General features: G+C 35.7%; 1 protein-coding gene across 2 annotated transcripts in view; it reads right to left on the reverse strand.

The window, feature by feature from the left end:
* LOC131067616 (uncharacterized) overlaps positions 1-13,304 on the reverse strand; it is a 90,546-nt gene that overhangs the window by 54,502 nt on the left and 22,740 nt on the right. For both annotated transcript variants that reach the window (XM_058002694.2, XM_058002695.2), the window contains exons 2-4: positions 12,411-12,502; positions 9,490-10,181; positions 9,269-9,339 (exon numbers count right to left, since the gene is read on the reverse strand). In XM_058002694.2, coding sequence (XP_057858677.2) covers positions 9,269-9,339; positions 9,490-10,181; positions 12,411-12,502 — 855 coding nt within the window. The remainder of the gene's footprint in view (positions 1-9,268; positions 9,340-9,489; positions 10,182-12,410; positions 12,503-13,304) is intronic.

Here is a 13,304-nt window from a genome sequence, read left to right on the forward strand (position 1 = left end):
GTTTTCATTAAATGTGTGAACAAAATATTGTCAGTGATGAGCCATCAATAAACAAACATCTTTTGATAATCGTTGTTGTCAATGTGGCAGAAATAGGACTCGCTAATTTGAGTCTCTACTCATTTATCTAGTTGCCTTGTTTAATAAACAAGAAATGTCATGATGTAGGGGTGGTCTACACTTTATATGTTTATGATCTATAAACAAGGAGGATATTCTGCACACATTGCTAATTAACAAAAGAACTATATCTTGGTTCTTTAAGAGAGCATACATGACTGAAACTATTAAGGGTATTCTTCATGCATTGCACATTAGATGACCATCAACAAAAAAATTATATCTTGGAATTTTAGAGAGCATGCATGACTGAAACTGTTAAGAGTCTAATATGCAAGGAAATGAAATAAAAGAGTACAAAATGCCTAATAAGAATACACATAATACCCCTAGAAGAATCCAATTCGGGTAAAAACTTAAGCTAAAAAAGTGAGAAATAACTCACTTGCATACTTCAAATTGGCAATACAAGAGATGGCAACCCTTAGGCCTACAAAACAAAGGTTCTACACAACAATAATTCATGTGGCAGCCCAAGGGTCAATAATCCTCATGAGGTCATCTATAAATAGAAGTCATCCAATGACAAAGTGAATCAAGCATGGAGAAAGAACACAATGAAGAGAAGAATTTCCCTCCTGAAGAAATGGTACTACTCCAAGCATGTAATAAGGTTGAAGTTCGCTGGCCAAGGACACAAAGACTATCAAGGGTGCAAGTTCTTGTTCCGGTTCAAGATGCCATTCCCAAACCCGAGTACTTCAATCACAGAGTGTCTTATAATAGCATGAAGATCAAACAGAGGATGATGTAGATAGAGTCATGTCTCTGGACACTTAGTTTCAATTATGCATTTGTAATTTCATTTTGACAAATTACATGTAATGTCAGAAATTGTAATTGCATATCATATCACTTGCATTCTTGTGACCTGTAATTGCATGTAAACAAATTACAAGTCGAAAGTCAGTATGACTGTAATTTGAATAAGTCTTAGTTAGTTAGACTTTCCCACATTTTGCTCTCAACCCCTCCCTATATATACACGAGGGTGCCCTCTGTAATTTAGGATCTTTTTGGCAAGCAAGAAAACTCTGCAGAATTTTGCACTCATAAAGACTTTGAGCTTTATAGTTGTAAATTGTTTTCTCAAGTAATATCAAAGAGTTTAGAATTTCAGATTTTGTGTTGAAGTCTTACTTTGTACCATTTGTGTTCTTATGTCATATTGGGGCATTTTTTTGTGCTTACTTGAAGTTGTAGAAAGTGGTTGAGAAGAGCTTCACTCTAAATATCTGCAAACTTTGTGCTGCAAATATTGAAAGTTGAATTAGTTTAGTTTGTGATTAGAATTTGAGAAAAGTTGCAAGAATTTGTGCTTGTAGTAATTCCCATCTAAAGTTATTTGAAGGTGCATCATATTTGTAGACTTTGCACTGTCATACGCTCTACTTTGTTCTTAATTTATAATTCTAAAAGGATAGATAGGATTTCAGATTCTCAAGACTTTGTGCTTGGTGACTGTTTTTCCGTCCCGGAGGAGGAAGTCTTTGTGCTTTCAAGAAACTTCATTTCCTCTCTTGGTTTTGATTTAAGTTGCTATAATTGTTTTCCCAAAGATTGTTGTTACTTTTCTGTGAAGAGAAAAGAATATAGTCTTTCTTGAAAAAAGAGGAAAGGTTGTTGTGCTACCCATATTAGATTAAGTTAATAGAAAAGGGGGAGCCTTCCCTAAATTAGGAGGGTATTATACTCACATACTGTGGCTGAAACCACAATTTTGCACATCCTCCTGGGTGTAGAAAATTTTCAACCAACAGTTTTTGGCGACTCCACTGGCGATACGATACACATCCAAAAGCCTCATGCTTTTGGTTGAAGTATAACGGTATCCCATAGATGAACTACTCGCCACTCGGCAAAACTCGCCAAGGCCTAAAAAAAAAACTCGAGAAAAACTCAGCAACTTAAAAACACGCTTAAATTTAATTAAAAATGCATTTTTTTGCAAAATTTAGAGAGAAGATGCATCCAATGAGTCAATAAATGAGAACACAAAAGAAACAAGCTGAGTCTACATATATTTAAATGCAAAGTGAGTACAAAATTGCATCCTCATGAGGAATGCTGATGGTTGGAAGCAAAATAGTAAATAGGTTTTGTAGAACTAAAAGTAAATAAATCAATACAATTACATCTTCCTCTTCCCAACTCTAATAAAAACTGAGGTAGAGGTCGAACTAGAGGGTCTAGTCCTAGAAGTTTGTTGTGGGCGTGATTGTGCCCCCTCGCTCGGTATGACTGGCTCAAGTTGTGGCTCATCCTCCATCCTAGATGTAGCTCTGCCTCTAGCTGCACCAAGCACTAGCAATGACTCCTCGTCCTCCTCAATGTCATCCAGTGTGAAACCAAATCCACCCCCTCCTCCTCCATAGCCTACCTCTCCAAATCATTGTTGTCATTCCTCTATAAACAATGGAGGCTACTCCTGTGATATCCAGTCACTGTAAGGATCTATATCATCCAAATCAATTAGACCAGTTGGTGCTTCCTCTACCTTCCTTATGCACAACCGAAGATTATATTGCACAAAGACAAGGTCATTGAGGCATTTTTGAGTTAACTTGCTCCTCTTCTTCGTGTTGATGGCCTCAAACAAGCTCCAATTGCACTCACAATTGGATGAACTACAAGGTTGACATAATGTTTCTCAGGGCAAATTTTTTGAGATTTGGGTTATTTCCACCCCGACTTTGCCACCAAGCATTTGCAAATTAAAATTAGGTTGAGGGTAGCACCCCTCGCCGGGGTCTAAGGGTGAGAAAGAGAGGGGTAGAGAGATAGGTCTAGATCTTGGGGGAGAGAGGAGAGAGTGAGAAGGAGAGTGGTAGAGAGGGGGATAGAGGAAGAATGATAGGGAGATAGATAGATAGACCTAAAATTTGGGGCAGATAAAGTGAGTGAGATAGAGAGAGCGAGAGAATGTTGATAGGAGCATACTGATTACTGAAATTTGACTGTCTGAAAAATTAAAAGATCTACTAAAACCTAGAATTTGCATTATAACTCCTAGAGATCTGAAACCACTCTCAAACATCCTATCAATATATACATGAAATATAACTTAAAGTATAAGAAAGGAAAAAGACATATTGAAATGTCACTTATACTTAAATGTTATATTTCATATCTATATTCTGATGAAGAGAATGAAACCGACTTGAAAAAACAAAAATAAATAATTTTGACATGTTTGGGCCGAGTTTTTGAAGAGAATGAAACCGACTTGAAAAAACAAAAATAAATAATTTTGACATGTTTGGGCCGAGTTTTTGTGAAAAACTCGCCATTCCATATTGAAATGTCACTTATACTTAAATGTTATATTTCATATCTATATTCTGATGAAGAGAATGAAACCGACTTGAAAAAACAAAAATAAATAATTTTGACATGTTTGGGCCTCTTTTTTTTAGTGTTGTCGAGTTTTTGTGAAAAACTCGCCAAAAACTCGGCAAGTAAAAGTTGTAAAAACTAGCCTTGAAGAAAAACTCGCGAGTTTTCAACTACTCGCCGATTTTTCGGCGAGTAGTCCAACTATGTGGTATCCTATTCATTGTAATTTCATTTTTTGAAGTTTGTCAAGCTTTCACCAAGGACATGTAAAATGGCTGCTCAAGGTCCTTGGGCGAATACTTTTGGTCCGTTGAATCTGACTCCGCCTTTACATGCTCTTCTTGATGGTTCGAGGGAGAACTTTTCCAAGTTCTTTGGAGATGGAAGACAACATTCAGATGAGCACATTGTTGCTTTCTATATTGCATGTGGTGTGCTTGGTGTGGAACATGAGGATGTTCAGTGAGACTTTTCATTGAAACTCTTCAAGGTGCTGTTGCTGACTGGTTCTACCACCTCGCAGCATAGATCATCACAAATTGGGCTACACTCAGAACAAAGTTTGAAGAGAGGTTCAAGCTTGTAGAGGACGTGAATACCTTGTTAGCATAGCTAGCTCAAATGAAAAAGGAGCCGTACGAACCCATGCTGGAGTTTGTGGCTAAATTTAACAAGTTGTCTAACAAAATTCCAGTTGTTGCTCAACCTACAACTGAGAATTTGAAGTGTTTCTTTGTCAATGCTCAAGTGCCTGAGGTCAGTTTTATGTTAAGAAGAGCATCTCCAACTACTCTTACAGCTATGCAAACCTTGGCGAGAGAAATTGAAGATGACCTCATTCTTGTCGGTCAAATAAGGATTGAATCAAATGAATCTGAAGAAAGCCCTTCTTCGGAGCTGTCTCTTTTAATCACAAGGACAAATTCTATGGTGTAGAGGCTGGCAAATGAGTTGCTTGCTCTCAAAAAGCAAATAGCTCAAGGTATGTTCTTTGTTCCTCACGAGGATGTTCCAAGGAGATCATTAGCAGACGTTGCTCATAATTCTACTGCAAGGAATCAACACGAGCTTCTTTCATCACCAAAGAAGCTTGCTCTCGAGATACCATTTGTAAAGGCAACATTGAAAGGTTTCGAATTTGAACAAAGTGATCTTGCTATTCTCTTCCAGGAAAAGGAAACAGACATAGCTGGCGACTCCCAATTCTGGTTTATGCAGTCTCAGAAAGCCGTTGATGAAAAGGAGAAGGATGAAATTCATTCTACCTAAGTCCAAGTGAATAAGAATAATCATGTCTTTAGACATGAAAAGATGTACATGCATGAAGATTCCAGCCAAGCTGAAAATAATGCATTTGTGTTTCAAGGTCATGAACTTGAACGAGTGTTGCACGAAAGAACTTCCCATAAGCTTAACAAGGATCTTGTCATAAATAATTCAGGTTTTCCCAAGTCTGAAAATGATGGACAGCATATTGAGGTATGTAGTGCAATCATACCTTCATTTGAATCTCATGAGCAGAAATATTCAGATCAGCTTGAGGTAATGATAGTTAAAGAACTAGTTATTCAAGTTGCAACTGGTAAGAAGGATTCAATCTTTGTACGATCAAGAGGATGTCCAATCAGACATCTTACTTGGTTGGAGGCTAATGGAAAGCCAGAGGTTCCACTTGTACTTGAGCTTGAAGATACACTTGACAAAGAAGCCAAAAAAGCATATTCAACTAAGCAAGAGCAGTCTAGTTTCAAAAATCCACTTTGGAACAGAAATACATATGATTCATCTCAAGAGGAAGGTAAATTTCATCTTTTCCAAGGAGCATTGCATCAAATTCTGGTACACTTGTTTGTGCTCCATCTATACAAAGTTGCCTGCAATCATGTAAGGTACTGCAAGCTATTGAAAAGAGCCAGCTATTTTGCTGCGCCAGTGAATGGTTTCATTTGAAAAAGTTTCCATTGTGGCTAGTTTGGGATAGGTAGGTTTCCATTTCCAATAAGTGCGGTTGCACAATTTTGCGTTTTTTTGTTGTTGTTGCATAAATCGCGTCATCCTTTTGTTGTTTTGTGTTTTCCATGCTTGATTTTGTAACCCAATGGATACTAAGGCACTTAAAGATTCTGGATTCTACTACCTTCGCTCGTTTCCATGAATGAAGGCAGTTCTCCAGTCAGAGCCAATTGTTGTCCCAATTTTTGAATTTGCAAAAATTTAGCAACCCCTACAAATTTTAATTGAAATTTGCAGTTTAAATATCTAAAGGCATGTTTACCAAGGTGGAAAGTCTACATTTCTTGATGATAAATCAATCATGAGCTTATCTTCCATCTCTGTGAAAATTTTGGTTACTTTTGGCCTTCATTTTGGCCATTTTCTTTGTAATTTAGGATTTTGCATGGTACACTGCAAGTAGGAGATTGTAATATGAAATTACAAGATTTTAAGGCTCTAGATACGTTTTCCAAGGCATTTTTCCATCACCTAGGAATCTATTGATGAATCCAAGTCCTTCACATCCATTTTTGTCAATTTTCATTGTCTTAAAGTTGGGTTTTTCTTCAATTTCGGGTTTTAAGTCAATCACTGCAAGTACAAACTTTTAGATGTCATTGCAAGTTAAGTCACTGCAAGTAGGAACTTTTTCACCTCATTGCAAGTGGTAGGAATTTTTGGATGACATTACAAGTATATGCACTTACTTGTAATCGGGCCTCTAAGACCCGATTACAAGTTAGTTCATTGTTTTAATAGTCAAGTTACTTGCAAAATCAGGTCTCTAGAGCATCATTACAAGTTGTATGGGTACTTGCAATCGGGTCTTTAAGACCCGACTACAACTAAGGTCCCTTTAGGCATTCTTGTCAAAGTCAAGTGGGGGTTTTATGTCCAACATTGCAAATAAATCAACTTTACTTGTAATCGGGGTTTTGAAACCCAATTACAAGTTTGCTTTATAAAAGAAAAGAGACACACTTGGTCACTTGCAATCGGGTTCTAGAAACCCGACTGCAAGTATGTAGGGGTTATTTTCTTTGCAAAATAAAATCACTTGCAATCGGGTTCTAAAGAACCCGATTGCAAGCCCTTCATGCTTCACTATTGGCAAATGTATATTTCACTTGCATTCGGGTCCTTGAAACCCGATTGCAAGTGTGCAAGTACTATCCTTTCACTTGTAATTGGTCCACAAAACCTCGACGCAAAGTGTCTTAGCCAAGTCACCTTTCTTTTTGAATGATGAATGCAAGTGTCTATCTATCTTGCTAAGCCTCTTTTATGTGTATCGATCTTAAGGTCCCTGCTGCAAGTTTATATGCAAACTCACTTACTTGCATTTGAGTCTCCAAGACCCAATTGAAAGTGAAAATTTCAGCATCTCTTCTCCATTTTGCACATCCCAAACATTCAAGACTTGCTAGCTTGCTATCAAATCCCCAAGTTCTGATTTCAAGGGCAAACTATGAAGATTTTTCCCACTCATTTGCAAGCAATACACACTTGCAGTCGGGTCCCCAAGACCCAATTACAAACGGAAGTGTAAAAGTTTTTCTCTACATTGCACTCGCATTCCACCTCCCCAAACCCGAAATTGGTCCAAAATACACTCAAAAACACTTGAAAATGAGTCTCTAGGATCCAATTACAAGCGCAAACTTGTATTTTCCCATTACACATATGAAGTTGCATGTTCATTCTCCACAATTGCAAGTCAATACTCTTGTTTTTCCACACATGTAATGCAATCCTCAAAACCTGAAATTTACTTGTGAGCCCATTTTGCATCAATTTATACCTTCCCTTGTCAATCTTGTTTGTACACACGATCTATCAAACCAACAAATCAAGGCATGGGCATTGTTTTATAACAATTTCATCTTAAATAAGGTGTTATGGGTTCTTCATCAATGAACAAAAGAAGAGTAGATACAACAGTAATTCATGGGGCAGCCCAAGGGTCAATAATCCTCATGAAGTCATATGTAAATAGAAGTCATCCAGTGACAAAGTGAATCAAGCATGGAGAAAGAACACAACGAAGAGAAGAATTTCCCTCCTAAAGAAATGGTACTACTCCAAGCATGTAATAAGGTTGAAGTTCGCTGGCCAAGGACATAGAGACTATCAAGGGTGCAAGTTCTTGTTCCAGTTCAAGATGCCATTCCCAAACCCGAGTACTTCAATCACAGAGTGTCTTATAATAGCATGAAGATCAAACAAAGGATGATGTAGATAGAGTCGTGTCTCTGGACACTTAGTTTCAATTATGCATTTGTAATTTCATTTTGACAAATTACATGTAATGTCAGAAATTGTAATTGCAGGAGATCATATCACTTGCATTCTTGTAACTTGTAATTGCATGTAAACAAATTACAAGTCGAAAGTCAGTAGGACTGTAATTTGAATAAGTCTTAGTTAGTTAGACTTCTCCCACATTTTGCTCTCAACCCCTCCCCTATATATACATGAGGGTGCCCTTTGTAATTTAGGATCTTTTTGGCGAGCAAGAAAACTCTGTAGAATTTTGCACTCATAAAGACTTTGAGCTTTATAGTTGTAAACTGTTTTCTCAAGTAATATCAAAGAGTTTGGAATTATAGATTTTGTGTTGAAGTCTTACTTTGTACCCTTTGTGTTCTTATGTCATATTGGGGCATTTCTTTGTGCTTACTTGAAGTTGTAGAAAGTTGTTGAGAAGAGCCTCACTCTAAATATTTGCAGACTTTGTGCTGCAAAACTTGAAAGTTAAATTAGTTTAGTTTGTGATTAGAATTTGAGAAAAGTTGTAAGAATTTGTGCTTGTAGTAATTCCCATCTAAAGTTATTTGAAGGTGCATCATATTTGTAGACTTTGCGCTGCTATACGATGTACTTTGTTCTTAAGTTATAATTCTAAAAGGGTAGATAGAATTTCAAATTCTCAAGACTTTGTGCTTGGTGACTGTTTTCCCGTCCGGAGGAGGTGACATAAGTCCTTATGCTTTCAGGAAACTTCATTTCCTCTCTTCGTTTTGATTTAAGTTGCTGTAATTGTTTTCCCAAAGATTGTTGTTACTTTTCTGTGAAGAGAAAACAATATAGTCTTTCCTGAAAAAAGAGGAAAGGTTGTTGCCCTACCCATATTAGATTAGGTTAATTTTACTTAGTTATAGAAATGGGGGAGCCTTCCTTAAATTAGGAGAGTATCATACTCACATACTGTGGCTGAAACCACAATTTTAGACATCCTCCTAGGTGTACAAAATTTTCAACCAACAATACCTTAGAGGCTTTCAAACCCTAATGTCAATCAAGAGCATACATGAAATAAAGGTTAAGTGCTCCCCAAGCCCTCCATTGTTGCGAGGGGAGTCTTCGTAAAGTGCTCTTCCATTGTTGAGCTCTTTGTAAAAAAAAGATTTCTTACAAGAAAAATAGTTTACTGTTGTTTATTTTGGTGGAATCTCAAACATATTTTCTTAGTTCCTCTATAATGCTAAATTTCTTTTACAGGTGTATGCTGTGGTGATTCTAAATTTTCAATTATTTTTCCATTGTTATGAAGCTGAAATCAGATTTTACATTTAACTATGATTTACATTTATTTGGAAGGTGAGCATTAACTGTATTAAGTTATAACCATTTATGAATACTCTAATTTCATACTCGAAGTACCAATTTAGTATATATATATTCAGTAACACACCTGGAATACGATCATTTTTTAAAATGAAGGTAACATTATATATTGATAGTGAGCACAATTACAAAATATCAGATCCTAGTATCAAGGCTAGAGGACAAAAAATATTACATAAGAGAAACACACCTGTATCATGATGATGAGAAAGAGAAACCGAGCAAATATATACAAACCACCAAGGTATCCTAAGAATTTTACTGCACAATACAGTTAATAAGTATAAGCACTTTTATTGGACTTGAATTTTAATCACTTGTTCCTTGAATACTCTTAACATGACAATGGTACAACTGAAACATATTTCATTACCAAGTAGCAGTGCAAGGTACATAATCATGATTTCTTACCAACACCAAAGTAGCTGCGACGTGTAGTTTCCACAAGGTAATCTGAGAGAACATTGACCTGCAGTGCTACCTTTACTCCCTGCTTCTTGGCAAATGCATCTTGCATTTCATTTATGGTAGTCAAATACGATCCAGATGTAAACATATGAAACATGATTTGCATAAGTTTTTTGTCACCTTTACTCCTAAAAATTCGAGGAACAAAATTCAAACTTATAACATTCCACTCAGAACCCCGTAATGTTACAGCTGATGAAGATATTCCATTATAGTTTCCAGGAAGAATGGCTCCCAAAGTACTCTTATGTTGTGTAAAGGTTGATGCAGTAGCATTTATCTCAAACCCAATGGCTGAAGCTACTAGGCTTCCATTTAGTTGATCTTGAAAGTCCCAAGCAAATAAGTACCTATCACTATTAAGCATGCAACCCTTGCAAGATATTCTGAAGAGTGGCCCTTTCGAAGTGTCCATGCAAAATGGCTTGCTGAAATCCTCAGCAGTTGCATTCATCATGTATCCATCATCACTACTCAAAGAAAGCTTGCTTCCTACAATCTGATTGCATTCAAGCTGACCTACAGTAGTAACATTAACTTCTATATCATTCATGAACATCTGGATGTCCTTTCTTTTTGCAGGTGTCAGGTGTTGAATAGTAACTGTATCGGATGAAATAGCATCATAAGCTAGACTGTTGGACACAAAAAATCAGGTCAAACAAAAAGTAAGTTGAGAAGATTCATATACATCGACAAACTAATAGAAAATGATTAAGAAAACTAGTTATAAGTTTGAATTTCCTTTTATTTCTTTTAATCGTAGAAATAGAAATAGTCACTGAAGCTTTCATTAATAATAGCTCTTAACTGTTACCTAGAATATTATGCTATCTAGAACAAAGTAGCATTACTCACAAACGACATGATTAAATTCTTTTTGGGGTTCATATTTACTGTCGGAGGTAGCTAAATATGAAGCATAGACGAACTGAATATACTTTGCAGTTTGCATATGGAAGAATTAAAGCCAGAATCCATCAGAATAATTGGGTCACCTACCCCTTACTAGTGCATAGCATTTTCCAATGTTTGCATGTTCCTTCTAAATGGAAATAATACAAAGAAGATAAATATTATATTTGTTTATTTCATTCACAACACACGTTGTCAATATTTTTAAGTTTATATTTAAAGGGTTTTTAACTAAACTACATAAAAGGGAAAAAGTGTTATAGTTAGCTTCACAGCACTTTTTATTTTTATTTACAAGTTAAAATTGATTCATTTCAGAAATTAACGGTGCCACCAGAAAAAGATTTTTCATGGGTCTATTGCAAAATCTATGGCCAACTCAAACAAGCTTTGCAGAAATGAACACGTTTAGGCATACATCACCTCAAATGGTATCAACAGAGCTATCTAGACATGATGCTAACTTAAGCCATAAATGTCCTAACAACATAACCCTCCAAGCTAAGTCACAAGGTTCGAATTCGAATTCGAATTCGACAGCCATGAAATTTGGATGAAATTCGACCTGGAAAAATTCGAAAAAAAAAAATCGGATAAAATTTGCCTTATATAAATTACTATTATTTTTAAATATTTAATATTTTTTTTCAATATAAATAAAAATGATAAAACAATAAATAAATCTAAATCTATTTAATAATAATGAGTAAATTAAAATAACATATATATAATATGAAATCTTTAATCTATTTAATATTAATAAGTAAATTAAAATAACATACATTTAATGTAAAATATTAACTTAAATATATAATATTTTTATTTAAAATAAAAATGCTAATATAATCAATAAATCTAAATCTATTTAATATTAATAATTAAAATGACATACATTTAATATGAAATCTTAAGAACCAAAATCACAAAAGTAAATTTAATATGCCTTCTTGCGTTGAAAGCATTACCAGTAGAATCTACGAGGGACAAAGGGCTTCGATGGCGGTACTGTGTGGGAAACAGCGGTGACGGGGCAGGGGTTCACACTCACAAAGCACGAAAAAATAGCTTCAATGGTGGGCACAAACATATACCTTCAGTCACGCGACAAACAAAAAGAGCAAAAAACCCTCAAAACGGACAGACATGGCTGAGCGAGGAGTATTCGGCAACCTTCAAACCTCTGAGAAATCCATCAAAACCTCGACAGATATACCCTAAAAAATGCTAACGTTTCTGCCATACGAATTTTACACGAATGTTTCTGCAGACACCCGCGACCCAGCAGTTGCCGAATTTATGGACGAATTTAAACGATTTTTTTATAAAAGTTTGAAATTCGATTAAATTCGAACCTTACCCATGAAAATCGCCGTATTCTGTGACTTAGCCTCCAAGTATTACTGGCTTTTGAGGCCCTTGCAGAAAGCTTAATGAAAAGAGCAAGGATTGCTATTAGATCATTTATGAGGTTCTCTCATTGCACTGGACCTTTAGAGGAGGAGGAAATGGAGAGCACACCATGAAAAAAATGTACATACGTCAGCTAAAAAGACAATAGAAGTTTTTGATACTTCTTCAACATCCTTCTCAATGTAAAAGTCTTCCTATTGACTAGCAATGGTTGAAGAAATTTTAAAATTACTATTGTGGGTCCTAGACTTAATGTCCCTTCATACAAGAGCCTCAAGTTTGATGTGTTACGAGAAGCAATACAGATAACTTTGAAATTCTGAATCAAAGGTAGAAAAAGATACATTGAATAAAAGAAATATACTTTGAATTGCACTTTTGGGTAATATTTGCAGCTTATTCAATATGACATGCTTGTGTTTCAGCTCTGTTGTACTCTCTGAAAATTTATAAATGATATCTTGACCTGTATCCTGTATCTGTATGTGAGAAATATTTACCTCTCCTTAAAAAGAAAAATTATGAGCTATGCATCTCACCTGGAAGCAAGTCCAGCAAACAGCATCCAACTAGCTACAGTCATTATTCCACCAAGCTCTGTGCTCCTTTTCACTGAGCATTTCTTATCATCCTGCACCCAGACCAGTGTATATTTACAAAATTTGAGATATTACACATGTCAAAATAAAGACAATAAGAGAAACTTCCAAGAACAGCATTCTGCTAACATTCGATGCACAGTAGTATTGCCTTCATTTGGTTAATGGAATGCCTGAGCAACAGGTTGTCAAAAATAATTACTGAATCTCCAGTATTCACATTCAGGGTTGGCAATAGATTGAATTATTTTGTGAAAGTCATCTAGTACCTACTCTAGTCTTGTCTCACTAGCATTCTTTGGAAAAGCCCTTGAAAGTTGAAAACAATCAAACTTTTATTTGGGAAGACTTCTTGTACAGTCCAACCTTCTGCCATTCATGAACTTGTTTCCAAAGCCACCAGAATATATGTAAAACCATGATTTAAAATGAATGTTCTATAAATGTGTAGTTAGTCAATAAAAAAAATGAGTTATTTTTTAATTAAGGAATTAGTCCCTGACAGTTGTCAATTGGTAGTTACCGACGGCTGGCATTTTCAACAGATGACAACTTTGCTATATAATTCTTATTGTACTCAGAATCAGGACAGTGTGAAATGAATCCATGTATCTATTGCACATCCTATAAATGAATGAATAAAAAGACATGTCTTTATGGACCATTGTTGCAAGTAGTTGTTATATTCTATTATTCTGTTATTTTTGTTTACTCTCTATAATCAATCAAGTAGAATTACCAAGTAAACATTTGGTGTTGTTGCCAATTTGAACTTTGGCAAAGTATAACTCATGAACAAGAATCATGGCAATGTAATGGGACAGCTTGTAGATA

The sequence above is a fragment of the Cryptomeria japonica genome, chromosome 5 (assembly GCF_030272615.1).
Source record: "Cryptomeria japonica chromosome 5, Sugi_1.0, whole genome shotgun sequence".
NCBI classification, from domain to species: Eukaryota; Viridiplantae; Streptophyta; class Pinopsida; order Cupressales; family Cupressaceae; genus Cryptomeria; species Cryptomeria japonica.